General features: G+C 45.8%; 2 protein-coding genes across 3 annotated transcripts; both read left to right on the top strand.

The window, feature by feature from the left end:
• The first annotated feature begins 5743 nt into the window (after positions 1–5743).
• LOC130378107 (centrosomal protein of 95 kDa-like) lies at positions 5744–12201 on the top strand. Of its 2 annotated transcripts, none has more exons than XM_056585022.1 (3): positions 5744–5911; positions 6183–6254; positions 6648–12201. In XM_056585022.1, exons 1-3 carry the CDS (start codon positions 5765–5767, stop codon positions 6822–6824), a joined length of 396 nt encoding a protein of 131 aa, XP_056440997.1. In that variant the 5' UTR covers positions 5744–5764; the 3' UTR covers positions 6825–12201. The 2 variants fall into 2 exon arrangements, with proteins under 2 accessions (XP_056440997.1, XP_056440993.1); XM_056585018.1 differs by having other exon boundaries at positions 5769–5911.
• A 3304-nt stretch (positions 12202–15505) lies between these two features.
• On the top strand, positions 15506–18486 carry LOC130379246 (uncharacterized). The gene is made up of 4 exons (XM_056585964.1): positions 15506–15852; positions 16313–16425; positions 16639–16724; positions 17336–18486. The coding sequence occupies exons 1-4, from the start codon at positions 15652–15654 to the stop codon at positions 18460–18462; spliced, it is 1527 nt and encodes a 508-aa protein (XP_056441939.1). The 5' UTR covers positions 15506–15651; the 3' UTR covers positions 18463–18486.
• Positions 18487–26117: the final 7631 nt, after the last annotated feature.

The following is a 26117-nucleotide window of genomic DNA, read 5'->3' as shown; positions in this document are numbered from 1 at the left end:
GCGGATGTGATTTAGAGCCAGTCACCAAAGTTTAATAGGGATGAAATACATTTTGTTCTTTTAACACTGAACTTATTTTTAGGCCCACATATACTATATTTATGTATTATAACGTTTATGTTATATCATGATATTATGCAAACTCTTGAAATAAGTCAGAACAAATATATAGCTTTTTCAGGTGTGTTGTCTGCCCTAATCTAATGTGTAGAATGCCTTTTTATGATGCAGATGGCTCCTGAACCAGGTTCTTGACAAGCATCAAGTGACACCCGATGAGAGGGCCAGGATCATTCTTCTCCGACAGCAAATGGCAAAATCTGCAAGGACTGGAACAGTGTTCAACCAAAACCGGAAGAGACGCATCTGTGTGCAGCTCTTCTCAGAGTTCGACAAGCTCACAGTCTTGATAGATCTTTACAGAGGTATGTTGAGTCACTTTTCTTTTTTGAGTGGCCTGGTCAGAGTCCTGTTCCTAGATTAAATTATGTAGTAGCTCATGCAACTTTGTCTTATACCACATATACCACCCTAAATAGCTTATAACTGTTATGTTATCAAAACAGGAAAGGGGTAAAATACTTTTCAGTGTTGTTTTTTGAAAGTATGAAAGTATTTAGCTCCTGTGATCATTCACCCACTTTTCTAATCAGGTTCTAATCTGATTTTCAGGTGTGCTTCCAACATTCCAGGTGTTCCTGAAGAAGTTGCAACATGAGAAACCCATGCTCCATGTGTTGCATGCTGAGATGGTGTTGCTGGTCAGGGAACTCCTCTCTAAATTCATGAAGCCTGAAGCCATCTCCATGAGGGTGAATGATTTGCTGAAGCTTGATGTCCAGAACAGAGAGCTGCAGTACCCTGACAAAAAGTTGTCTGTGGGGAGATGCAGCTTCTTTGCCCTGAACAAGGCTAGAGTGGAGAAGAAGATCTGGGTTCAGAACATCTACAGCTCTCTCAGAATAGGCTACATCAAGGCAGCAACATTCCTCCTGAAAAACCTTCCACTGAGGAATCGCACCATCACCTCTTTGTCTGCGCTGGCACCATCAATGATTCTCGAGGAATCTTTCCAAGGAGCATTCAACACCCTAGCCAAAGCTTTGCCAAATGTGGTTAAATCAGAGGAGCTTGGTCAACTGGATGATGAGGTGCGAGCCTACCAGATTGACTCAGATCTTGGGGCACAGGCCAAGTGCTATGAAGAAAATACTTCACAAATTGATGTTGACTGGTGGAGTAAAATACTTGCAAGCAAGACACCAGGAGGAGGGTTGAGATTCCCTGTCTTGGGGAAGTTGGTAAAGGCTGTTCTGTCATTGTTCACTGGCCCTCTTATTGAAGGATCATTTAACATCATGGATGACATCATTGAGAATGATAGGGTCAGGTTGAACATTGAGACATATGAAGGCTTAGCCATCATCAAGTCCCACATGAAGGCAACAGGGACAACAGCATCCAAAATGGAAATTAGCCCTGCACTGAGGAGTTCTTGCCTGTCCTCTTATGAGCGATACCAGAACCATTTGCAGAAGAAGAAGGAGATCATTAACAAACAAAAGGAAAGGAAACTGAGAGAAGCTGTGAAGGTCCTTTCAGCAGTTAGAATAAGAAAAGTAAAGAAAGGTTCCACCTCTTCTGCTGCTGCTAGAGCCTCCTCCTCCACCCCTGGACCCAGAGCCACTGCAGCCACAGCCTCCTCCTCCTCCTCCCTCACCACTCCTGGACCCAGAGCCACTGCAGCCACAGCCTCCTCCTCCTCCTCCCTCACCACTCCTGGACGCAGAGCCACTGCAGCCACAGCCTCCTCCTCCTCCCTCACCACTCCTGGACCCAGAGCCACTGCAGCCACAGCCTCCTCCTCCTCCTCCTCCCTCACCACTCCTGGACGCAGAGCCACTGCAGCCACAGCCTCCTCCTCCTCCCTCACCACTCCTGGACCCAGAGCCACTGCAGCCACAGCCTCCTCCTCCCTCACCACTCCTGGACCCAGAGCCACTGCAGCCACAGCCTCCTCCTCCTCCTCCTCCCTCACCACTCCTGGACGCAGAGCCACTGCAGCCACAGCCTCCTCCTCCTCCCTCACCACTCCTGGACGCAGAGCCACTGCAGCCACAGCCTCCTCCTCCTCCTCCCTCACCACTCCTGGACGCAGAGCCACTGCAGCCACAGCCTCCTCCTCCTCCTCCCTCACCACTCATGGACGCAGAGCCACTGCAGCCACAGCCTCCTCCTCCTCCCTCACCACTCCTGGACCCAGAGCCACTGCAGCCACAGCCTCCTCCTCCTCCCTCACCACTCCTGGACCCAGAGCCACTGCAGCCACAGCCTCCTCCTCCTCCTCCCTCACCACTCCTGGACGCAGAGCCACTGCAGCCACAGCCTCCTCCTCCTCCCTCACCACTCCTGGACCCAGAGCCACTGCAGCCACAGCCTCCTCCTCCTCCTCCCTCACCACTCCTGGACCCAGAGCCACTGCAGCCACAGCCTCCTCCTCCTCCTCCCTCACCACTCCTGGACCCAGAGCCACTGCAGCCACAGCCTCCTCCTCCTCCTCCCTCATCACTCCTGGACCCAGAGCCACTGCACTACTACCACTAAAACGTGCATTCGGTGTAACCAAGCTTCAAGCATATGGTTTTGTTGCCAAAAAGCAAAAAAAATGAGCCTTTTTGCAAAGTTGCACTTGTTGTTGCAATTGTTATTTAATTCTGGTGTTGTTTGTTTGATGCTTGTTCTGTTTGTTGTTCATTGTTTTAATAAGATAAATCCTGGTGCTGTTTGTTGTATTTTTTTATTTCTATTTTCTTATATATAAAAGGTTTACTTGAAATAAAACATGTGATGAAAAGTTATGTAGATGCTTGATTTTTTTAGAGAGTAAAATATGAGACAAACTTTGCAAAAAAAAAATCTTAGAGTCTAATTGAAAAGACAACAAAAAAATTGCAATAGATGCAAAAGAACAGCTGTTTAAAATCCTCCTCCTGTAAAACAGTATTGGTCGAGCATTTAAACGTGATGGCTGCATTTGGTGCTGACGTCTTATACATTTGTATTTCTTAAGCAGGTGTCAAGTAACCTAACCTGGAACATGTTTCACACACTGCACGTGACTTGGCTGTAGCGCGAATAAAATTTCAGTCAGAAGATTTTTTTTCACTTTAATCCCTGTACTGTACCCCCCACTCTCAAGCTGGCTGCCATCACTCCCATCCTGAAAAAACCTGGTGCTGACCCAACTGACCTTAACCATTACCGGCCCATCTCCAATCTCCCTTTCATCTCCAAAACACTTGAAAGGGTGGTTGCCGCACAACTACAGTCCCACCTCGACACTAACAATCTCCACGAACCGTTCCAATCTGGCTTCCGTCCAAAACACAGCACTGAAACAGCCCTAGTCAAAATCACCAACGACCTCCTCCTTGCAGCCGACTCTGGATTACTCACCATTCTCATCCTCCTCGATCTCAGCGCAGCATTCGACACCATCTCCCACCCTCTGCTCCTGGACCGCCTAGCTGGTATTGGGATCACTGGTGCTGCACTCTCCTGGTTTACATCCTACCTCACCGGCCGTCAACAATTTGTTCAACTAAGCAACCACAAGTCTGGGTGTTCAGGTGTCTCACTGGGTGTCCCCCAGGGGTCAGTCTTGGGTCCACTCCTCTTCACCACTTACCTCCTCCCGCTGGGCACACTCCTCCGTCACCATGGGGTTCATTTTCACTGCTACGCTGACGACACACAGGTCTACATCTCCACCAAACCCACCGCTGCCATCCCCCCCACTTCCCTCATCACGTGCCTGGAAGAGATCCGGAGCTGGTTGAGCAGGAACTTCCTGAAACTCAATGGAAACAAGACCGAGGCCCTGCTCATCGGATCCAAATCCACCCTCACTAAATCACAACACACCCCAGCTCCACTCATAATTATCGATGGATTCCCAGTACCCTTTTCCTCCAAAGTCAAGAGCCTCGGCGTCATCCTGGACAACACCCTCTCATTCGCACCCCATATTCACAACATCACCCGGACTGCATTCTTCCACCTCCGCAACATCGCCAGACTCCGCCCATCACTGACCCAATCCAGCACTGAAATCCTAGTTCACTCATTTGTCACATCACGCATAGACTACTGCAACGCCCTCCTCACCGGACTCCCCACCAAACTCATCAACAGACTGCAGATCATTCAGAACTCAGCCGCCCGGATCATCACCCGCACCAAATCATCTGACCACATCACCCCTGTCCTCATTCAACTTCACTGGCTCCCAGTACACTACCGCATCCAATACAAAACCCTACTCCTCACCTACAAAGCTCTCCACAACCTAGCCCCCAGTTATCTCTGCGACCTCCTCCAAGAATACACTCCCTCCCGCTCCCTCCGCTCAACCTCTGCTGGACTACTATGTATCCCCACATCACGACTCACTTCAATGGGTGCCCGGTCATTCAGCTGTTCAGCACCCAGGCTCTGGAACTCCCTCCCCCCACACATAAAACAGTCAGACACCATTACAACCTTCAAGTCACAACTCAAAACTCACCTGTTCAAACTCGCACACAACGTCTAACTGATCACTGTTTTGTTTGTTTTTTTGTTTTGTTTTGTCTTGTTTTTGTTTTATTTATTTCTTATTGCTTATGTTTATTTATTTATTTATTTTTTCCACAATGTCTTGTTTTTTAAAAAATGTATGATGACTATATGCTCTGTAAGGTGACCTTGGGTGTTTTGAAAGGCGCCTCTAAATTAAATGTATTATTATTATTATTATATTAAACATTATAACCCGCTTACTCGATCACGCACTAGAAAGCATCATCGTTGGCCTCTGAGCACAAAAATCCTTCTCTAGAGCGGTTTGTTCACTCTGGGCTCCTTTACAAACAGGATGTGCCCCGTGTAGACTATTCTTTTTAATTATTTTTTTTATGAATATTATATTCCATTTCTGCTAAGTCCATTACCACTCAATTCTACACACTTCACCTTTTAATGGTCTTTCCAACTTCCTGTTTTATGGGTCAGGAAGTGGAAATTAACCTTAAAATAGGAAGGCATTTCCACTTCCTCGTCCATCCCATGGTCAAAGTAAGGTGTGTGTGTGTGTGTGTGTGTGTGTGTGTGTGTGTATAGATGCTGCGGGAGGTTTTCTCAGAGGGGCTTGCGTTGCAAAAGGCCAGTTTGAAGGACATGCTGCTGTGAGTTCTGAGACTCCGCTGGCTGAACAGTCATTGGCTAGAGGGTCGAGGGGTGGGGCGATGACGTCATGGTTTACGGTTTCAGTAGGTTTCAGGCGTCCACACGAATCCAAAACGAAACCGGGTAGATTTGAAACCACCTCCGAGGGTGGTTTCAGAAGTTTACGGTTTCGGTCAGCGGATTCGCCGGCTTCGTGTGGACAGAAGGCCGAACCGTACAAGACCTTTGCGGTTTCGCCATGAAATCGGCTTCGTGTGGACGTGGCCAAAACTGTTATTCTGAAAACTGAAATTCCGTTTGGATATGATTGAAGATTGAAGTGTGTCGATTTGTTTAGTGGTTTGAATGATGGTAAACAGTTGCAATTTGGCATTTCCACTTCCTCGTCCATCCCATGGTCAAAGTAAGGGGTGTGTGTGTGTGTGTGTGTGTGTGTGTGTGTGTGTGTGTGTGTGTGTGTGTGTGTGTGTGTGTGTGTGTGTGTGTGTGTGTGTGTGTGTGTGTGTGTGTGTGTGTGTGTGTGTGTGTGTGTGTGTAGATGCTGCGGGAGGTTTTCTCAGAGGGGCTTGCGTTGCAAAAGGCCAGTTTGAAGGAGGAGAGATCCTACGCCAGAGAACATAGACTGGAGCAGAGCAGACGCCACCTGGAACACATCTCCTCCATGGAGAACTACTACAGAGACCAGGTACGCCCCCCTCACTGTCACACAGTGCTGCCTTGTCCTTACCCAGGCACCAATAAGGGGACTCTGAAACTGTCTATTATCTGGGCCACCTTCTGTTTGGTTCCTCCCTTTCCCAGTTTTGTTTTTATCCAAAGAACTGGTTATATCATAACTACATTTATATTGGATATAATGGGTTAAAGCATCGCATCAGTTCTGTAGCAATATATTGTTTTTCAAAGGATATCAAGCAGTTCAGGTATTAAAGGTTGGCCTCCCGGCTCTTTTTCAGTTTTCTTTGCTGGCTGAGACGCTTTCCGAAGAGAGCCAGGAGATCCAAGTTCGCAAGAAAGCCCAGGAGAAGGTAAGCGAATGGCGCTCGAAGGGTTGAGCTAGTGGCCCTCTTAGTTTTCCTCTCAGGGTGGAGCCAGTGGCCCCTCTAAGGGTTTCTCTCAGGGTGGAGCCAGTGTCCCCTCTAAGGGTTCCTCTCAGGGTGGAGCCAGTGTCCCCTCTAAGGGTTCCTCTCAGGGTGGAGCCGGTGGCCCCTCTAAGGGTTCCTCTCAGGGTGGAGCCGGTGGCCCCTCTAAGGGTTCCTCTCAGGGTGGAGCAGGTGGCCTCTCTAAGGGTTCCTCTCAGGCTTGAGCTAGTGGCCCTCTAAGGGTTGAGCTAGTGGCCCTCTAAGGGTCCCCCCTTAGCGTGGAGCCAGTGGCCCTCTAAGCGTGGAGCCAGTAGCTAATGTTGAAGCTAATGTTTCCAGGCCTTGATGAAGATGAAGAGAAAGCTGCGCTCCCGAATGGAGTGGGAGGTGGGGGAGCTGCAGAGCGTCATCGTCCATAACGACCAGGACCACTTCTTCCAGGACCTGGAGGTCCAGAGGCTGCGGAGGCGGGTTCAGACAGCCTCTTTCCAGTACGAGCGCAGCGGCCTGCGATAGGAACCTGGACGGCCACACACTCAATATCTATCTTTCAAAACTTTTTACTGGATCGACTGTTTTGTTGCCGAGATATTTTTAGAGAACCTTTTTCACCTCTGCTTCTAACAGGAAGTAGAGGACAAGTAATAATGATTACCACTCTAGAAATGTTATTGACTCACTGTGAGTTACTGTTCACTGTCACACATCAATCACCTGTGAGGTGATTGATGTGTGACAGCGGTCTTTTCTTTGACTCCCTGGTTTCTCCGACCCCCGGAGGCCGCTGACATCCCCTTGTAACTTTCGGTGGATGAGGGACCAATTCTATAATCCTAACGTTATTTCTAGAAAATGTCTGTGATCAACACATAAATAATATTCTGATTTTAAGTGTGGATTCTCTGTCTCCAGTATTCCTTTTAGAAAGAGGTTGATTTTATCTGTCAACATCTTTAGCAGCCTTTGTGATTTGTGGTTTATGGCGTTGCCATGGGAACACAGATGTCCCTCATAACACGAATGAGGCTCATGTACCAGGGCACAGGAACTAGGGGAAAGCAGAGAAGGTATAACACCTTGACCACCGACTCTTTCACAGATCAACAACATGGCCATTGGTGTTTTATTTTATCTACCCGTGGTTCATGGGAGGAGCAAAGTGTCCTGAGCCTCGGAAAGGAAGCCTGACAGAATGAGTCCTAGAACTGATTATCAGCTGGGCTCCTCCCCTAATGGCTGGGTCGAGATATGCCACGTTTCCACCGAGCGATGCGGTTAGGTGTGGTAAGTTACAGCTCACATTTCCACCGCTGACAGTACCCTTAGGGTAGGGCGGGTTTAAGCCGGATGGCGATTGCCGCGGCAGCTACGTAAGCGCATCATTAAACAAATTAAACAACCCATTAAACAAAGAGCAATCATGGTGGACGTCCAAGAAGGACAGCGAATTTTTGCGCGACATTTCTTCATTTAACGAAGCTTTCGCCGTTGTCCTGAAATACCTTGCGGGTAATATGTAATATGTTTTGTTGTTATCCGCCTGTCGCACGGAAGTGAGTATTCTGTCGACCAATCAACGGACGGTGTATGTATCTCCTTCTTGTTGGCACCCTTTCAGACCACTTGGTACCCCAACGGAGGAGCATTGAGCGATAGATACAGTTAATCATCGCTAGCACCGACCCCGGCCAATTTTGGTGTTGGAAACGCGAACCGTACCGCACCTAATCATACCTAATCGCACCTAACCGTACAGCACCGCACCACTTGCTGGAAAGGTGTCACTAGTGGCCTTCTAATCGTGTGTTTCCACCGGCGGGTGCGGTTCCAACGGCAAAAGTGGGCGGGGTCCAGACTTAGACTTGATTAGCCGTACTTATCTCTCAGTACAGAAAACCCTGACCCTTAGAAAATAGATTTATTTTCTTTGTATTTGTACCACGTTGGTCAGTTTAATGTCGATTGTTACATTGCAACTTTATTACGGTCACCAATTTATGCATTGCACGGTCTTGCAGTTAGGCTAATGTAGCTAACAATAATAATGACATGACACAATCACAAAGATGAACGGGAATGACGTCACATGTACAACTCGTAAGGCTGGTGTACATTCACATTTGTCTTTAGGTCATTGCCTACTCATTGTTATTGTTAGTACAGGTCCTGGGGAAGATTTGTATGCGCTTCATTTAGCGGAGACTATCTCAACTGTTATAGACTAATATTACCCCACTGAACAACATGTGGTGTGTGCCAAAATCTCTATCCGGGACGAAAGTCCTGAAAATGACCACTATAGGTGACACTATTATCACAATACAGGTGAATGGGACTTTTTTTTTTCTTTATAGATATCCTCATCAATTTCTACCAGATTAATCTTCAACTTAATAGAAATACTTTTTGTATTACACTTTGTCTTAAAAAATATTATTACAATATGCAAATGAGGCGATCTCATTATATATGCGTACATAAACCCCTGAAGCTAGAGATTTTCTGAGCTGATCACAATGACCATGATTATGAGGTCAAAGAACAGTGTAAGCATTTTGATTTGATATAAATAAAATGGCAAAAAAAGTTATAGCTATTACGTATTACTGACAACTAGCAACATAGGCAAGGCAAGGCAAGGCAACTTTATTTATATAGCACTTTTCATACACAAGGCAGACTCAAAGTGCTTCACATATAAACATTGTCATGCAATAAAATAAAATAATAGATAAGTAAAAGAATTGAGGAATTGCCAAACATACAGGAATTGCCAGTTATTAATTAACCTAAACTTTAAAAGCTTACATTTCCTAGCTGTTCTTAATATTGCTGTCATCACGTCATCACCTCCAACTTTTTTTTCAACAAAAGTTTAATTGGTAGCCATAGTAACCCGAGGTCATAGCAGAGCACATGGCTGTCAAGCAAGATTACTTGTGAGATCAAGAAAAGTAAGGAAATCTACTCTTTTTTTTCTGTGTTGGCGTGTACACTTATAATGTGCCATTATCATATGAGTTGTAATCTTGTGTGATTAAATAATTATAATGAATTTGTATCAGTTTTATATCTAATGTGGTGTGTATTGTAGCTAGCTAACTACAGCTTGTTACCTAGCTAGCTGCTAGTGTTTTGTTTTGTTTTTTTGCAAAATGGGGAAAATGTCATCACCAGTAAATCAGAACTTGTGATCAAATAGTCTCAGACAAGTTGATGAAGTTTCAGTGTCTTCATATCATGAAGTTATCCCTCACAAAGAACGGATATGTTGGTACATACCAATAACTCATATTTGAAACCTTATTTTACAAAATTCCAAAAGATCTGGAGAGAGTGAGAGAACAACTCGTATAGATAATAATAAAATTGGACTGGGCTACTGCGGGAAACATTGTAAGATAAGCTTTAATTCATTTATTTTATTTTGGGGGTTATAAAATAGAAAAGTGACATGCCATGCGTAATACAACTTTTGATTGAAGTAGGAAATATTTTATGGTAGAAAAAAAATAGTCTAGCTTTTTTGAGCAACCTAGCAGTATATAATTGTTTATTTTCAGGATGAAGTACCTCTCACAGCTCCTCGTGCTTCACCTAAACCAATCAAATCAGACGAGTGCATCCTATGTCAGAAGAAGAAGCAATCTGAGTACCTCTCTAGTGGTGAAATTGGCAGGGGTGTTATTGTTTCGCTTGCCAAACAAACTAAGATATGTGATACTCGAACTGCTAGGGTTCTTCAACTGACAGGAGCAAGAGATCATAAAATAACACACCAAATCCTGCTACAGAACTTTTCAAAGGGATATGGCTAAGGCTGATCACACAACCTAGCCATTAGAACAGTCTGAGCCATCTCAGCAGAGGCCTATTAATGATCCAACTGAGCGTCGAAGCGGAAGATTTAAGACCAGTGTAACTACAAATGTATGTATCTTTTGTGGTTCAGATTGCAAAACAGTTAAACAGAAGAAAATACACATTATTCAGAATCTGTGAAAAACCGATGGCCCAGAAATTACTAAACGCGGCCATGTTGTTCAAGGACCATGTGTACACCCAAACAGTGGTAATGTGCGAGGTAGATGATGTTTTTGCGGCTGATATCCAATATCATGACCCTTGCCGTAAAGAGTATTTTAATAAGTATAATGCCAAAATTGAGGACATCCTGAAAAATCTTGAAAAGGAGGATTCAATAACAGCTGAGGACAACTCATTGAAGGCTAGATTTTTGGCTCTTGGGCTTGATTTGAGCAAAACATCATACAGTCTGACTTCCATCAGAGACAGACTCAATGAAGGTTCAACTCAAGTAGTGTCAAACCGAGCTGCAAAGCAGCTAATCATTGAGCTGTATGGAGACAATGTCTGCTTTACATACCCAGGTAACAAACGAGCATCTCAGATGGTACTTTCCACCAACAGTTCTCCAGAGGTCTTGGTAGAGTCCCTGAGAGTTTCACCTGTCAGACAGGTGGCAACTGAGCTGGCGCAGGAGTTGAAGGAATACAGCTTTGGACTACAGAAGAGCTTCTGTGAACCACAAGACCTCCAACTGTCAAATTACATTTTCATTAAGAACCGACCACAAAGATGGCAGGAGTTTTTCTCCTATATGTTTAAGGGGAAAACAACTTACCACCTGAAGACTGATGTAGTCTTTCAAATTCTGCATAACATCCTTACCGAGGGCAAGGAACCAACACCTTTTCATGTTATGGTGGCTCAAGGAGTGCACAGTCTGACACGATCAAAAGAGCTGGTGACTGCTCTTAACCATCACGGAATATGTGTCAGTTACAACACGGTCAAGAGGATTGATGTTGACCTCGCTGAACGTATCATCACTACAGCAGGTAACAACAGAGTACCTCTCCCTGCTGTCCTAGAAGCAACAAGCCCATTAAATGGGGCAATGGATAACTTTGACCACAATGAAAGCACCCTGGCAGGAACAGGCTCCACACATGATACCATCCTTGTTATCTTCCAAAATGTTCCAATCAGTGTAGAGAAACCATCAGCGGAAAGTGAGATCTCTGCAAGGTCCGTTGATACTCAGAGCCGGACCACAGTAAAGCTTAGGTCTAAAGTCCTTTGCCAAAAGATTATCAGGATGGGGCCAGTAAAAGAGCGCGGGGAGATACACCTTGACTATAAGGTATCAGAGCCTACTCCAAACACAAAGAGCTCCACCATTGAAGCATTAGAAGTCTTGGATATGTCGAGAGACCCCTCTTCCACAACAACTGACGGCTATGCTAAAGCAACCGAGTCCACCAAGTCAATAAATTCAGACTATTTTTTGTGGATGGCCAATCGCTTCTCCAAAAAAGTTACACATGTCAGTGACAGTGTCCCAGGATTTACAGCTCTGAGAAGCGCAACTGTGAATGCCAACTTTCATCCTACCACCAAAATTCTTATCCCGCAACAACATTTGATGCAATCTTCACCACAATGATTAACTTTCAGGATGTGCTTAAACAGAAGGGAGATGCCTATGGTGGTTTGTGGGCCGACGAAGGTGTGTACCGTATTGCCAAGGAAATCCAACTTATGAAACCAGGCCAGTTTAATAATATATTCCTTGGTCTAGGTGGGTTTCATATGGAGAAAATTGTGTTGGCCTGTCTTGGTACATACCTGGAACCCTCTGGAATTTTTGATGTTCTAGTTGAAACAGAGTGCTACGGTACTGATGTCATTAAGACCGTGATCTCTGGTTCTCACTATGCTAGGGCCCGCACTGCCCATTCAATGATACACGAGGTCCTCACATCCATGATCTTGGAAGCATTCCTCTCCAAATACCCTGACAGAAAAACAGAGATAGAGGCACTGCAGGTCAACTGGAAGTCCCAAGAGCCTTCAAATGAAGAACACCAAAAAGGAGCTTTCTAACATCATCAATGCAGCCTTTGAAGTCTACCTTAAGGAACAGGCATTGCAGTCCCAGTCCTTTAATTACTGGAGCACATATGTTTCTGACTTGTTCCCAATATTGAGGGATCTGACCAACTCTCTGCGCTCTGGAGACTGGATTCTCTACCTCAGTGCAATAGAGAGGGCAACTTCACTGTTCTTCTTTTTTGGGAGAACAAACTATTGTCGATGGACACCATTATTCCTGCAAGACTGCTATCAACTGAAGGAGAAGTTCCCACTCCTCTGTGACTCATACATACATGGTGGATTTGTTGTGAACACCACCAAGAAAGGTAGTGGAGTGCCATTTGACCAGGCACTAGAGCAGTGTTACAACCGGCCTGCCAAAGTGAGTGGAGGGATAATTGGGGTCACCAGGAAGAAGGAAGCAGTAGCTCTTTGGGGAATCATCAAGCATAAAAAGGACCAGTATGTTGATCTCCTTGAGATGAGGGATGATGTTGGAGGAGAACTCTCGCTTCATCATGACTTCAACCCGAGCACGAGGAATATCTCCTCAATGTATGCAGTCCTTTAAGAGACCAGGGCATGCTTAAGAATGTTCTCACTGGAGAAATTGTGACCAAGGTAAATGTCGACAAGTTGTTGTGCTGCATCACAGAGGGTAGTGCTACTTGTGCTAAATGTACCGATGATCGACTCAGAAATAAGTCGATATCGATTCACTCGACTATTAGTAAAGTCAAGTTTACTTTGCCAAAGACCACCTTGAACTTGGCTTCCAAAGCAGACATCAAAGATGAGACAATCAAAGCTCTCATGTTTATTGAGTACGGGTGTCACCGGGGATTCACAGTTGAGGAGCTACTCCAGCATGAGATCACCAACTCTGCATTCTTCTTGGTTGACAAAGACGGTTACTTGAGGAAGAGTGCCAAATCACAACTTGAGACTGAGCTGTTGAAGTTGTGTCCACAAATAGATATAAAAGGTCCAGTTACCCCCCCGCAAACACACGCCATCATTATCGACTTCATGGCATTGGTGAGAAAGGTCTCCTTAAAGAAACTTGATCCACCCATCAAGACAGTCCACGACTTTGCTAATGCTTTGACATTTATGGTCACCAAAGCTGGAGGCGACTGTGATGAGATCCATGTAGTTTTCGACACTTACCGAGAGGACAGCATCAAACATGGAGAGAGGGAGAGAAGAGGAAAATCAAAAAACATGGTTGTCCTTGATGTGGTATCACCAAACCAAAATGTTCCAGTGGTATTAGAGAACTTTTGGTCATCTTCCATTAGCAAAACTGCTTTTCAGGCATTCTATGTTGAGTGGCTGACCACCAATTACAAAGGCACCAAACCACTATACCTTGGTATAGCACCACAGGCATGGATTGTGTCAGCAGCGAGTGCTACTCCATTCCCTCGGCTCAACTGCACACACGAAGAAGCTAATGACAGGATGATGTTCCATGTGCAGGACATTTTAAGTCACCGCACAGGATCTACATCACTGACACTGTCATCGGGTGACACAGATGTCTTTGTGTGCCTATTATACCACATAACAGTCAATTGGAGAAGTCTTGGCCTCCAAGAGCTCTGGCTTATCCGTAACTCAGGAGTGAAAAGATCAATATTACCACTTCATGATATCTGCAAAGCACTGGGAGACTAGCTCACACAGTGCCTCCCAGCACTACATGCGCTGACTGGGTGTGATACAACTAGCAAAATTTCAACTAAACTTGCAGCTCTGAACACTGTCCGCAAACCAGACAACTCTTCTCTGATTCTCAATTTCAACTGTCCACAGCTAACAGAGAGTGCAATACAAATGGCTGAAAGATTTTTGGTCAAATGTCTCAAACCATCAACAGACATGGAGACATTTGACGACCTGCGCATTGCTGCGTTCGATAGTAATGTCCTCAAGATGGACTTTGAGAGAACTGCTTGCACCTCAACTATTGCAGGAAAACATATACAAAGAGCCTATTATCAACAGCAGCTTTGGGTCCAAGCACCATTTACAGACGCCACCTCAATCTTAAATGCAGATGCTTATGGTTTTATAAGAAAGGGCAGTTTATTAGTCCCTGAGATTGTAATCTCAAAACCTGAAGGGTTGCCAGATCCCTGCTCATGTGCCAAATGTGCACACAAGAATGGATGTCCCTGTCGGGTAGCTGGTATCCGTTGCTGCAAGTACTGCAAATGCAAGGGAGGCAATAGTTGTAAAAATCCTATCACTGAATGAGCTCTCATCATCGTCGCCTTACCTGGATTCCATCAGTACCTGGACTTGACGTGTTACCTTGCAACACAGGGAATTAACCTGCTGCTTTGTAGTTTTCACTTTGAGTTAACGTTCTTATGATATTAGCAAGGTTGGATATAAAATGTCTGTATATCAATAAAATGCTTGTTTTCTTTCTTTGAAAAAAGTCCTGTGTTTGTATACAATTGTATTTATAACCCCACCCCAACACACACACAGCATCCACCCTGGAGACACAATTAGAACTATCAACCCAGAATTCTTACACTGTAAACATTGTGATCACCTAAGAAAATCTGTAGCTTCAAGAGTTTATATGTACGCATATTTAATGAGAGATTGCCTAATTTGCATATTTTATTTATTTTTGAGACAAAGTGTAATACAAAAAGTATTTCTATTAAGTTGAAGATTAATCACTAATAGGTTATAGGCCTAGGCTGTGTCACTACAAAATCTGCCCATGCGCATCTCTTAGAGTGACGTAGTGACACCAGACAGCGATTTAAAAAAGTTCAATGCAAAAATAACTTATTTTATGCAATTTAAATTTACTAGTCTAAACTGCGTGAAATGGAAAGATATTCCCCAAGGTGTCCTTCTATTTCCTAGCCAGTGGACCCTAGTTTACGACAAAAACAACACATTGACGGCAACTGAGTTGCCGCCCTTAACTTCGTTAACATGGTTTGGAGCAGAGATGTTTGCACTCGTGAAGTCGTTTGCAAAGTGAACGGTGCATACATTGTGTACATTAATGTTCCTCATCAAAGCATCCCGCTCCAATCTCTAGAATAAATATGTTCGGGGCTTTGTTCAGAATATTCTGAAAATATCATGAACATGCATTAAATGCAGGATATATGCGTGGTTACAGAAAATGAAATAATGGCCATAGGTCGTAAAGAAGTGCACATGGATGTATACGATAACTGTGGGAAAAGGGAGGGGGGGGGTGGAAGGGGGCGGTCGATGACAACCACCATAGGATTGTTGTTTTGACAAATCCTGCACAGCCCGCCTCCACTTCTGAAGTCAAAAATAATCTCCCAATTGACCTTTCGCAAAACCCCGCCCCCAAACGGTCATTGTCCAATCATACATCCTAGCAACCGTTACTATGTAAACAAGGTCCGACAAACAAAGTCCGACAAGCAAAATGGTGAAGCGATGTGCCTATGGCGTATGTAAATCGGACAGTAGGTACCCCAAGAGTTTGGCTGGGGGAGTCGTGTTCTTTCCTTTTCCAAAGCCGAAAACACAACAGGAGCGGTGCCTACGATGGATCAAACAGTGTGGAAGGCCCCACTCCCAGCTAAATGTCACGAAAATAAACAAGCATGCATACGTCTGCTCCAAGGTAAGGCTAGGCTAGACTAACGCCATAGTGATAGCTAGCTAATAATACTGGATATCAAAGTTATGGTTACTATTAGCAAATATTGTATACTACTAGTTAGTGGTGCAACGGTTCACGGATTTCCCGTGATCCGTACGGATCAACCCTCACGGTTCGGGACGCAAGTGATCCGCGGATCGGCTGATAATTTTTTTTTTTTATCAGCAGTCTTGTTATCTTTATTGTTGTTGTTGATCCGAAAATGATCCGACCCGTGACTCAAAAACCGTGACCAGATCCGAACCGTGAGATTTGTGATCGGTTGCACCCCTATTACTAGTATATCATTGCCAGAACGTTACCCTCTAAGCTTAGCTAGCCCTAGCGTTACGTAACGTTATGTTTCGTCAGTTTACATCAAAGTTGAACATAGCGTCCCAACAGGCAATTTAAACTTATTTTGTTTTCATCTTTCATGTAGCATTTTGTGAATGGACAGCCTACCCCTGAGTATCCCGACCCTGTACTTGCTGTACAAGTGTCGAACCAGACTAGGGAGCAGCTCGGAGGCTGTCGAAAGCCACCCCAAAAACGGTAAGCCTAAATTACATGTCAATAATATTTGATTTGAAGTGCAGTATATAACTCTATATTTAACCTGTTAGTACATGTCATATAGCCTAACGTTACTGTTACTGTAAATAAGAACATGTTATTGACTCGCTGGTTAAATAAAGGTTAATGATGATGATATACAATATAATCGAAACAAAGTACTGTAAATTCATGTCCCAAAAATCTATACAGATGCAGATTAAGTGTGCAGGATGCCTCTGGCTCCACCTCCAGCACTGATGATGCAGACGAGACTCAACAGTATATTGTTGACAGTGGTGAGTGATAAGCCTTTTTCAAGTTAATACTGGCGTAACAGGAGTGGAATAGCCTGCCCAATCCCATTACCTCTGTATTGTGTTGAATGATAGAATAGGCAGCAAGATGTTTCAGACAGTGAATAAGTTCCTTTATTGGCACTTTCATTCTCTGTTCAGAGGTCAAAACAAACAAGAAGAACAAAGAAACAAGAGAACAAAATAAGAGTCCATACATACATACAGTAAGACTATCACGGATTTATCTCACTGGTATGTAACATAGTAGTCAAAGAAAAATGCATCAAGCTTGCTCTTCATCTCTTCCCATTTTGCAACATCAAATTGTATTCTTTCTAGGTGGTAATCTTCCTCACATTTAACAAAAAAATCACACCATGACATACCCGTGACCCCAAGCTGCCCCATTATTTGATAATGATGGGCATGACACTCTTTTAGTTTATAGCGTCCATCTGCCTGCTTGCAAAGGTAAGGACACTCTGTAAAGCTGTTCTTGGATGGGCACTTAATTTCTAAAAGCCCATAGCTTGGGCTTTCACTCCCTCCTCTCTCTATCACATAAAAGGATAAAGGATTATCAATAACATGCAAACATTTTTTCATTACAGAGAGTACTGAGCAACCCCCACTTCCTGGATGCCAGCTAGAAAGGGAGCCTGAGGAGGAGCAGAGCACTGAAAAGGAGAAGAAATTAGAAGAAGAAAACAACAACATGAAATTGAAATTGTCTTTAAAGGAAACTGAAATAGAAAGGCTGAAAGCACAAATTAGCACACTTAAAAAGAAAACTCTAACACCTGAACTACTTGAAAGCAGTGAAATCCCTAAAATGTTGGAATACAGTACTGGGTTTACATATGATCGATTCAACCAACTGTGCACAATATTTGGCATCCCAAATGATCCACACACCACTCAAATAAATGTGCCCTTAAACTACAAGCGCAATGATTGGCAAGTTGCTGAGATGCCCCTCCGTAGCCAGTTGCTGTTTGTTTTAATGAAACTCCGCAACAACGAAGACCTAAAGAACCTTGCCTTTAGATTTAATATAACCACGCAAACAGCAAGTACTATTTTCAATTCCTGGATTCATTATATGTTTGACGTATTAGGTGAATTACCAATTTGGCCTCACAGAGATGTCATTGCACAAAACATGCCAGAAACCTACAAAGCAGACTACCCATCCACATTTGCAATATTAGATTGTACAGAGCTGAAAATCGAAAGGCCAACGTCACTGGTGTTGCAAAGCCAGAGCTTTTCAAACTACAAAAGCACAAACACCCTAAAATCGCTAGTTGCCTGTGACCCCCGTGGTGCTGTGATTTTTTCATCTGCCCTCTTCACAGGATCCATGTCCGATAAGGAGATAGTCAGGCAATGTGGTATCATCCCGTTACTAGAGAAACTTATAGAGAGTGGCTATTTGCAAAGAGGGGATGGCATAATGGCTGATAAGGGCTTCTTGATCGAGGAAGAGATGCGAGCAGTCGGACTGCAGTTAAACCTGCCACCGTTTTCGAGATTTAAGAGGCAAATGCCCACTGGAGATGTGCTGGTGACAAAGCGCATTGCAAAGCACAGGGTGCACGTAGAGAGGGCCATCGGTAAAATAAAAAAGTTCAAGATGGTGTCAGACAAAATTCCTAATACAAGGTTAGGGATTATAAATCACATCTTGTATGTGGTGAGCATGCTTTCAAACTTCCAGCCACACATACTTAAGTAAGGGACAGTCTGGGACAGTCGTAGCATCACATGGCAACAAATACAAAGTATTACTACATGACATTATTACTGCTTTAACCTGTTATTTTACTCACCACTGTGGGGCATTTTGTCAGCCTGAGCTGTGGAAGGTGCTATAGAAATCCTTGTTTCATGTTTTTATGTGTAGGTGTATATAATATGTCAGCCCAATTTTCCTTTTTTTACATTGTAAGCACAATTTAGAATTTGTAAATGTCAAATTTTAATGAAACTTTAATAAAATCTCACCTGGTGGCTTAGACCGCACCCCACTGCATACTTCCTGCCTCCAACTTCTACCTCAGGTGCAGTTTCATCAGCAATGTAGCTTATAGGTGCATCTGACATCTCCCTCAGTAGACCATACACTGCTGTCCCTAACTCTTTCCTTTAACAAATACATTCAGAGGTGAGTATTATTGTCTATCATGTTACACAGTACACAGGAATATGTTCAGAACAGTGTGACTGATGGTGTTGCTGTAGAGTACATGGAAAGTAAAATACTTACTTATTGTGGATATAGCTGGACATGATGGGTTTCCGCTTGCGGTTGACTTTGGCCTTGGCTACCACCACACTGCTCACAGGTTGTCCAGTTATTTTTTTACCCCTGGCTTTGTGCCACTGCTGAGGCTGGCTTGTGGAGGAGATGTCATTATGTCTGGCACGGCACAGGTCCAGGGTGTACATAAGGCCCACAATGTGAGAGCAAAAACCTGGTGAACTGATTTAAGCCAGAAGTAGCATTAGGTGTTTGTTTTGGAAATGCTATTTGCAGTGACTATGAATTGCTTATGTCAACCAGCCTTATGACAATAATGTTACTAGCTAGTTACTGCAATATTAGAGTGCCTTGACATGTAACCTTACATCCATGATGTAACAACATATTGTAACAAGCTAGACTCTGATGACGTTGCTTCTTGCTAGAAAGGATAGTTGAAGGATGTTGACTAGCTATCTAACTAATTTAAATATTTCAGTCAACATCCTCCTGAAGTATACAAGTGTCCTGAACTTACCCGGCAGTGCAAGAGCATAACTGGTCCAAAAGGCTGTGCTCGTTGCATGTGAGGTAGAGATCATGGGGTTTCTCAGATTTTGCCATTGACCGGTACGCTTTCGCCTCGACAGTCGTAGTGTCCCCTTCTTTGTTTATTTTAATGTTTTTAATGTATCCCTCCACCGCATACTGTAACCCCTTTTGCCTCGATCTGGAGGATATCGCACAAGTATTGCTCCAAAAAGAGTCACTGACACGCACCGCTATATTTTTCCCCGACATGACACTGTGTTGACACTCCGTCGGCGTCAAGAAGCTTGTCGGGCTAGCAACGGTAACTAAGGGGGCGGGGCTTTTGCGAAAGGTCAATTGAAATGCATTGGTTTAATATTGAATGAATTAGTAGTAGACCATGTAGCTATTATCGTTATAACATCTGTATCTGACCATTGAAAATCCACTTACACCAATCCAATCAACGAAGAGGGTTGTAACACCAAGTAACACAGTGTACTTTTTCTATGGGGAATGTGGTTCATGTATGACAATATTTAAATATTTTTTATATAAAAGACTAGCCTATACGTAGGCCTACAGCATATCATACATTTGACGTATAGAGTTAGACTATTATATGTATAAGGTATAGGCCGAATTCGGTAAAAATGCAGCCTCTTCTGGCCCATAACTAGATCGTCTCCGTGTCTCGTTATACGCTTTATAAAATAATTATATTTCGATTATTATAACCATATAGGCCTAGCCTTTAATTTCTTGGCGTTATCATTACATCCTTTCTTGTTACATCGATATTAACGAGATCTGTATCTGACCATTGACCATCCTCTCGGAAATTCTGATGAAATTCATATTGACGGTATGGCACTACGTATATCCCTATTCTCGCCGACCCTTCTTGAATTTAATGGACCACTTTCGTTGCTTTGAGGAGGTCTGGTTGTCTCCGTATATAATAAATAAATATATATATAACTATGTATGTATGTAAATAGGTATATATATATATTTATTTATATTTATTTATTTATTATATATGACCACCAGACCTCCTTGAAGCACCAAAATGAATAAATAAATAGGCCTATGTATAAATATGTATGTTTATGTATATATATATTGTGGCATCCCACTCCTCAAACCACCATACGTACCTTGTTCGACGTCCGGGGTGCGGTACGGACGCAGATCGCACAACATGGTCGTTTGGTGAAGAGGTGGCTAGCGATCGGAGAGGGACCCAGCCCTATAGACAGGGTCCTCATAGACAATACCATTCGACAGCTCCCGCCAGACGCCCGGAGGGTACTGGCCCACCACCATCCCGATATGGTGGATGACCTGGTAAGGCAGTTGGAGAACTGGCAGGTGGCCCAGCAACTCAGCGCCAGTACCGGGATTACCCCAAGACCCGTCGAGACCCGCCGAGACCGACGGGGACCCACGACCGAGGCCCCAGCACCTTCACCCGACCCACCGATCGTGACCCAGGAGAGTCGCGAGGGGAGGCGGTGCGGCCAGCCCGGCCACATAGTCCGCTACTGCCCTAGAGACCGGGACGTGTCGATGCCGTCGGCCTACACGGACGAGGGGACGGGCCGGCCCTGCATGCTGGCGACCTGTTGGGCGCAGGGGACGTCCGGGAGCCCTACCATACCAGCGCGGGTCATGAATCGGGACACGCAGGCCCTACTGGACACCGGCAGCGTGGTCACCCTCCTCCGCCCCGATTTGGCGGGAGGAGGGGAAGGGGACCCATGGAGGTGGCCTGCGTGCACGGGGACACCCGGACCTACGAGACCTGCCACGTGGTCGTCCGGACACCACATGGCTCGGGCGGTGATTGTACCATACCTCCCGGTGCCGCTCCTGATCGGGAGGGATTGTCCGAAATTTCATCGACTATGGGACCCGGCACGGGAATCCCGGGGCAGGAGAGAGCCTCCCCGTCGGGTGGGGAGGGGAGCTCGGCAGGCCTATGGGGCCACACGGATCCCGACGTCCCCCGGGGAGTCGATGGCAGAGGACCAGGGGTCCGAGGGGAACGGGTCGCCGGGACCCCACCCCGGACACCCTAATGGCGTCCGAGCAACACGACCCACCGGGGGAGCCGGAGAGTTCCCCCCTCACGAGTTCTCGGACTGTTTACCAGGGGGAGGGGGGGGGCTCGGCCCGACCAGGCCAGTTCGCCAGCGCCCAGCTCCAAGACGAGGCCCTAAAACATGCCTGGAGCCACGGTTTGGCCCACGACGGACAGACCCGGAACTCGGTGAGTCACCTGCCGCACCCACACTTAGGGGGGGCTGTTATACAGGGTACTGGAAGAAGAGGAGGGAGTAAGGGAACAATTAGTAGTTCCAAGAGCTTACGTGAGCAAGGTGCTCTTTATGGCCCACACCCACCTCCTGGGAGCCCATCTGGGCATGGACAAGACCCGGGAACGGGTCCTTGCAAGGTTTTATTGGCCGGGGGTAAAGAGGGATGTCGAGCGTCATTGTCAGGGGTGTCCCGAATGCCAGAGTGTAGCGCCTAAAACCTCAGTCAGGAACCCCCTTATCCCCATGCCAATCATAGAAACCCCATTTGACAGGATAGCTCTGGACATTGTGGGGCCCCTACCCAAAACCAGCCGGGGACATCCTAGTACTAGTGGACTACGCCACCTCTGTACCCCGAGGCTCTACCCCTTCGCGCAGCCACCGCTAAGGCGGTTGCCCGGGAGCTAATGTTACTTTTTAGCCGGGTGGGGATAGCTAAAGAGGTTTTGACGGATCAGGGCTCATGCTTCATGTCTAGAGTAATGAAGGAACTACTTAGACTCCTGTAGGGGAAGCAGCTCCGGACCTCAGTCTACCACCCACAGACAGATGGCCCGGTGGAACGATTCAAGGTATCGGGCTGGTCCAAGGCGTTCAATCAGCTCGTCCACCCGGGGAATGGGGTAGGCATCAAACTCGGAAGCCTCGTTCAACCTCCTGAAGTCATTGTCCACCAGGAAAATACGTCCTGGTGCTGCATGACAATCTCGTCGAGATCTTGTTTCTGGGCCGGGCTGAGGTCCTCCCCCACTGGAACCTCTGGGATCTCGCGTCGGGCCGCCAGCGCCAGGGGAGCAGGGTTAGGGGGTTAACCCAGGGTCCCCCTCTCCACTGCTTCAAAATGTTAATGTGGTACAATTGGGTAGGCCTCCCTGGTTGTCAAACCCGGTAATTTACCTCCCCCACCCGTTCAACAATCTAATAGGAGCCGGGTCCCATAGTCGATGACAACCTCATTGGAGCCGGGTCCCATAGTCGATGAAATTTCGGACAATCCCTCCCAATGCTTAAAAAGACCATGGACACTGACGGTAAAAATTGGGACCAGCTATTGCCTCATGCCCTGTTTGCCATACGGGAGGTGCCTCAGGCTTCCACAGGGTTCTCACCGTTCGAGCTGTTGTACGGACGAAGGCCCCGCGGCATCCTGGACCTAGCCAAGGTGGCATGGGAGAGCCAGCCATCCCCCCACCGCACCACCCTTGACCATGTGGAACAGGTGAGGGACCGCATGGCCAGGTGTGGCCCAGCGTCCGGGAACGTCTCCGGCAAGCCCAGCAGGCCCAAGTGAGGGTCTACATAGAAGGTTTGCAGCAGTGTTAATTTCGTTAACGAAAAATATGACGAAAAATGTTCGTCAACAACCTTTTTTCCGTGACTGAGACGAGACGTTGACGAGCTAAAAATAGATCTGTGATAATAAAAACGATGACGAAATGTCATTTTGTTTTCGTTGACGAGACGAGACGGGACGAAAATGTTAGTGGTGTGCTATTTGGACATTTACAATGCACGATATTTTCCAATCAGTACACTCCCGTAAGCCGTAAGGTTCAACTGTTCACTCCTCCAGTAAATAGGACGGACCGTAGCTACGACTTGGCAACGGGAGGTATGGTCCACTCAGCTATGAGCTAACGTTATGCATTTTACATGATTCGAAATTCTTCCCAGCTTTTACTCCACAGATACTAAGGTCTATAGCATATAACCGCGTTGTCTGATTACAGTTTAATTCATTTTTCACAATTTACCGGCTCTCGATTTGAAGAAAATCACCGCGCCATTCGTTTCAATGGAATCGCCACGGTCTATACTTCAACATAAGGTGGACTTTGAAATTCGTCCAGCCTTTATACCCAAGATACTATAGGGTTTATAGCATATAACAGCGTTTTCTGATTACAGTTTAATGCATTTTTCACAATTTACCAGCTATCGTTTTGAAGGCTGAACAGACAAGAGTACTAAAGTGTGACGTCACGTTTCGAGAGCAACAGATTTTCGGTTCTACACAAACCAAATTAACAAGGGGAAATCCTATGCCACACAACCTTTTATAGAAAAGGAACAATCTTTTTGCAAATTGATTTGTGAGTTTGCTTTACCAATGATGTAAGTAATATTGAGAATAGAGTGTCTTCATATTAAAAATAAAACTAAACTAAACTAACGTTTACAAACTTTTCCTTTTAATACCCCAGGGGAATACATGAACGCCTCGACATTTTTCGATTGGTAGTGATTTCACCTTTTGAAATTGATTTACTTTAATTTTGAAAAAAACAACACATGGAAGTAATGGAGAACGCCATCTCTCGTTCGGTTGTTTAGAACTGAAAATCTGGTTGCCAGGACATCGTAACGTTTTCACTTTAGTACTCTATTTGAGTGGAACAACTTAGCAGGTGTCCATATAGCCTATAGGGTTAGCCTAATTGAACTAGTTAAAAGAGAAAACATTTTGACCTAAAGTAATGACTAAAAGTTGACTAAAATGTAAGGACTTTTCGTCGACTAAAACTACAAAGGAAAACAATGACTAAAATGTGACTAAATATACTAAGCATTTTCGTCAAAAGACTAAGACTAAGACTAAATCTAAAATAGCTGACAAAATTAACACTGGTTCGCAGCCAATGACCCTTGACAAACTAATGTATTATCTCTTAGGCAGGGAGTTTACCCTGGTCATCGACCACGCCCCCCTGAAGTGGATGGCCGGCACCAAGGACACCAACGTGACGCAATGGTTCCTGGCCTCCAGGACTTCCACTTTAAGGTGGACAACCGACCGGGCAGGGAGCATGCCAACGCCAACGCTCTATCACGACGGGATACCTGCCTGGGCGGGTTCCCCATCTACCAGAGGCCTAAGCAAGCAGTGAAGGAGTGTGGCATCACGCTCCTCAAACCTCGGCCCGGGTGGGTCCGAGGTATAGTCATGGACGGCGTATACCGCCGCCACCCACTAACCGGCGACAGAGAGCATCACTTCTCTCCCCCCAATCAGCGAGATAGGGGACACCTGGCCGGAGGGAGGAGAAGGCCAGGAGGCCATCTTAAAAGGAGCACGAGAGCTGACGACAGGGAAGAACAGGAGCGAGGGGCACGAGGGAAGCACTCGAGACCACATCCTATTAGAGGCTCACGGAGACCCTATGTATGTCCCTGTGTAAGAGATCATTGTAATAAAGCACAGTTCGGCTTAACCCTGACCTCGTAGTGTGATACGTACCTTGAATCCTGAGACATTGAGAAGCGGGTTACCACAATATATATATATATATATATATATATTTATACATATCCTGTTACCATCCCCCGTACCCCCATTCACCACCCCCAGATCACCACACCCTCCTCCCCCACCGCAGCAGGAGCCAGGCGTTCCCTCTCCTGCCTACCTCTGAGACACCCTCCACCCCCCCGTCACCTCTCTCCATCCTGGAGAGGGACGTCAACAGACTCTTCTAGAGGCAGAAAACCCCGCAAGGACAGCTGGACCGGACTCTGTCTCCCCCCTCCACCTCAAGCACTGTGCAGATCAGCTGTCTCCAGTATTACAGACATTTTTAACACCTCGCTGGAGACATGCCATGTACCAGCCTGTTTTAAATCCTCCACCATCATCCCCATCCCCAAAAAAACAAGGCCCATAAAACTCAAAGACTACAGACCAGTCGCCTTGACCTCTGTGGTCATGAAACCTTGTCCTGTCGCACCTCAAATCCATCACAGACCCTCTCATGGACCCCATGCAGTCCGCCCTACAGAGCCAACAGGTCTGTGGACGATGCTGTAAATATGGCCCCCCACTTCATCCTCCAGCACCTAGACTCAGAAGGAACCTGCGCCAGGATCCTGTTTGTGGATTACAGCTCTGCCTTCAACACCATCATCCCCACTTTGCTACAGGACAAGCTCTCCCAGCTGCACGTGCCCGACTCCTCCTGCCGGTGGATCACTGACTTCTGTCTGACAGCGAGCAGCATGTGAAGCTGGGGAAGCACGTCTCCAACAGCCTGACCATCAGCACCGGATCCCCTCAGGGCTGCCTTCTTTCTCCCCTGCTCTTCTCCCTGTACACCAACAGCTGCACCTCCAGTCATCAGTCCGTCATGCTCCTGAAGTTTGCAGATGACACCACCCTCATCGGGCTCATCTCTGGTGGAGATGAGTCTTGGTGACTTGGTGTGGCCAAAGCAACTTAGAGCTCAATGCTCTAAAGACAGTGGAGATGGTTGTGGACTTCAGGAGGAACGCAGCCCCACCCTCCCCATCACCTTGTGT

Source organism: Gadus chalcogrammus, chromosome 3, assembly GCF_026213295.1.
Source record: "Gadus chalcogrammus isolate NIFS_2021 chromosome 3, NIFS_Gcha_1.0, whole genome shotgun sequence".
In the NCBI taxonomy this organism is placed as follows: Eukaryota; Metazoa; Chordata; class Actinopteri; order Gadiformes; family Gadidae; genus Gadus; species Gadus chalcogrammus.
This window is presented reverse-complemented; position numbering and strand designations above follow the sequence as displayed.

Excerpts from the sequence above, each read along its gene's own strand:
- LOC130378107 (XM_056585018.1), top strand. The coding sequence starts at position 10,237 with ATGTATGTATCTTTTGTGGTTCAGATTGCAAAACAGTTAAACAGAAGA.
- LOC130379246 (XM_056585964.1), top strand. The coding sequence starts at position 15,652 with ATGGTGAAGCGATGTGCCTATGGCGTATGTAAATCGGACAGTAGGTAC. Across the intron at positions 15,853-16,312 it reads ATGCATACGTCTGCTCCAAG|CATTTTGTGAATGGACAGCC; the intron begins GTAAGGCTAGGC and ends TCTTTCATGTAG. Across the intron at positions 16,725-17,335 it reads ACAGTATATTGTTGACAGTG|AGAGTACTGAGCAACCCCCA; the intron begins GTGAGTGATAAG and ends TTTTCATTACAG.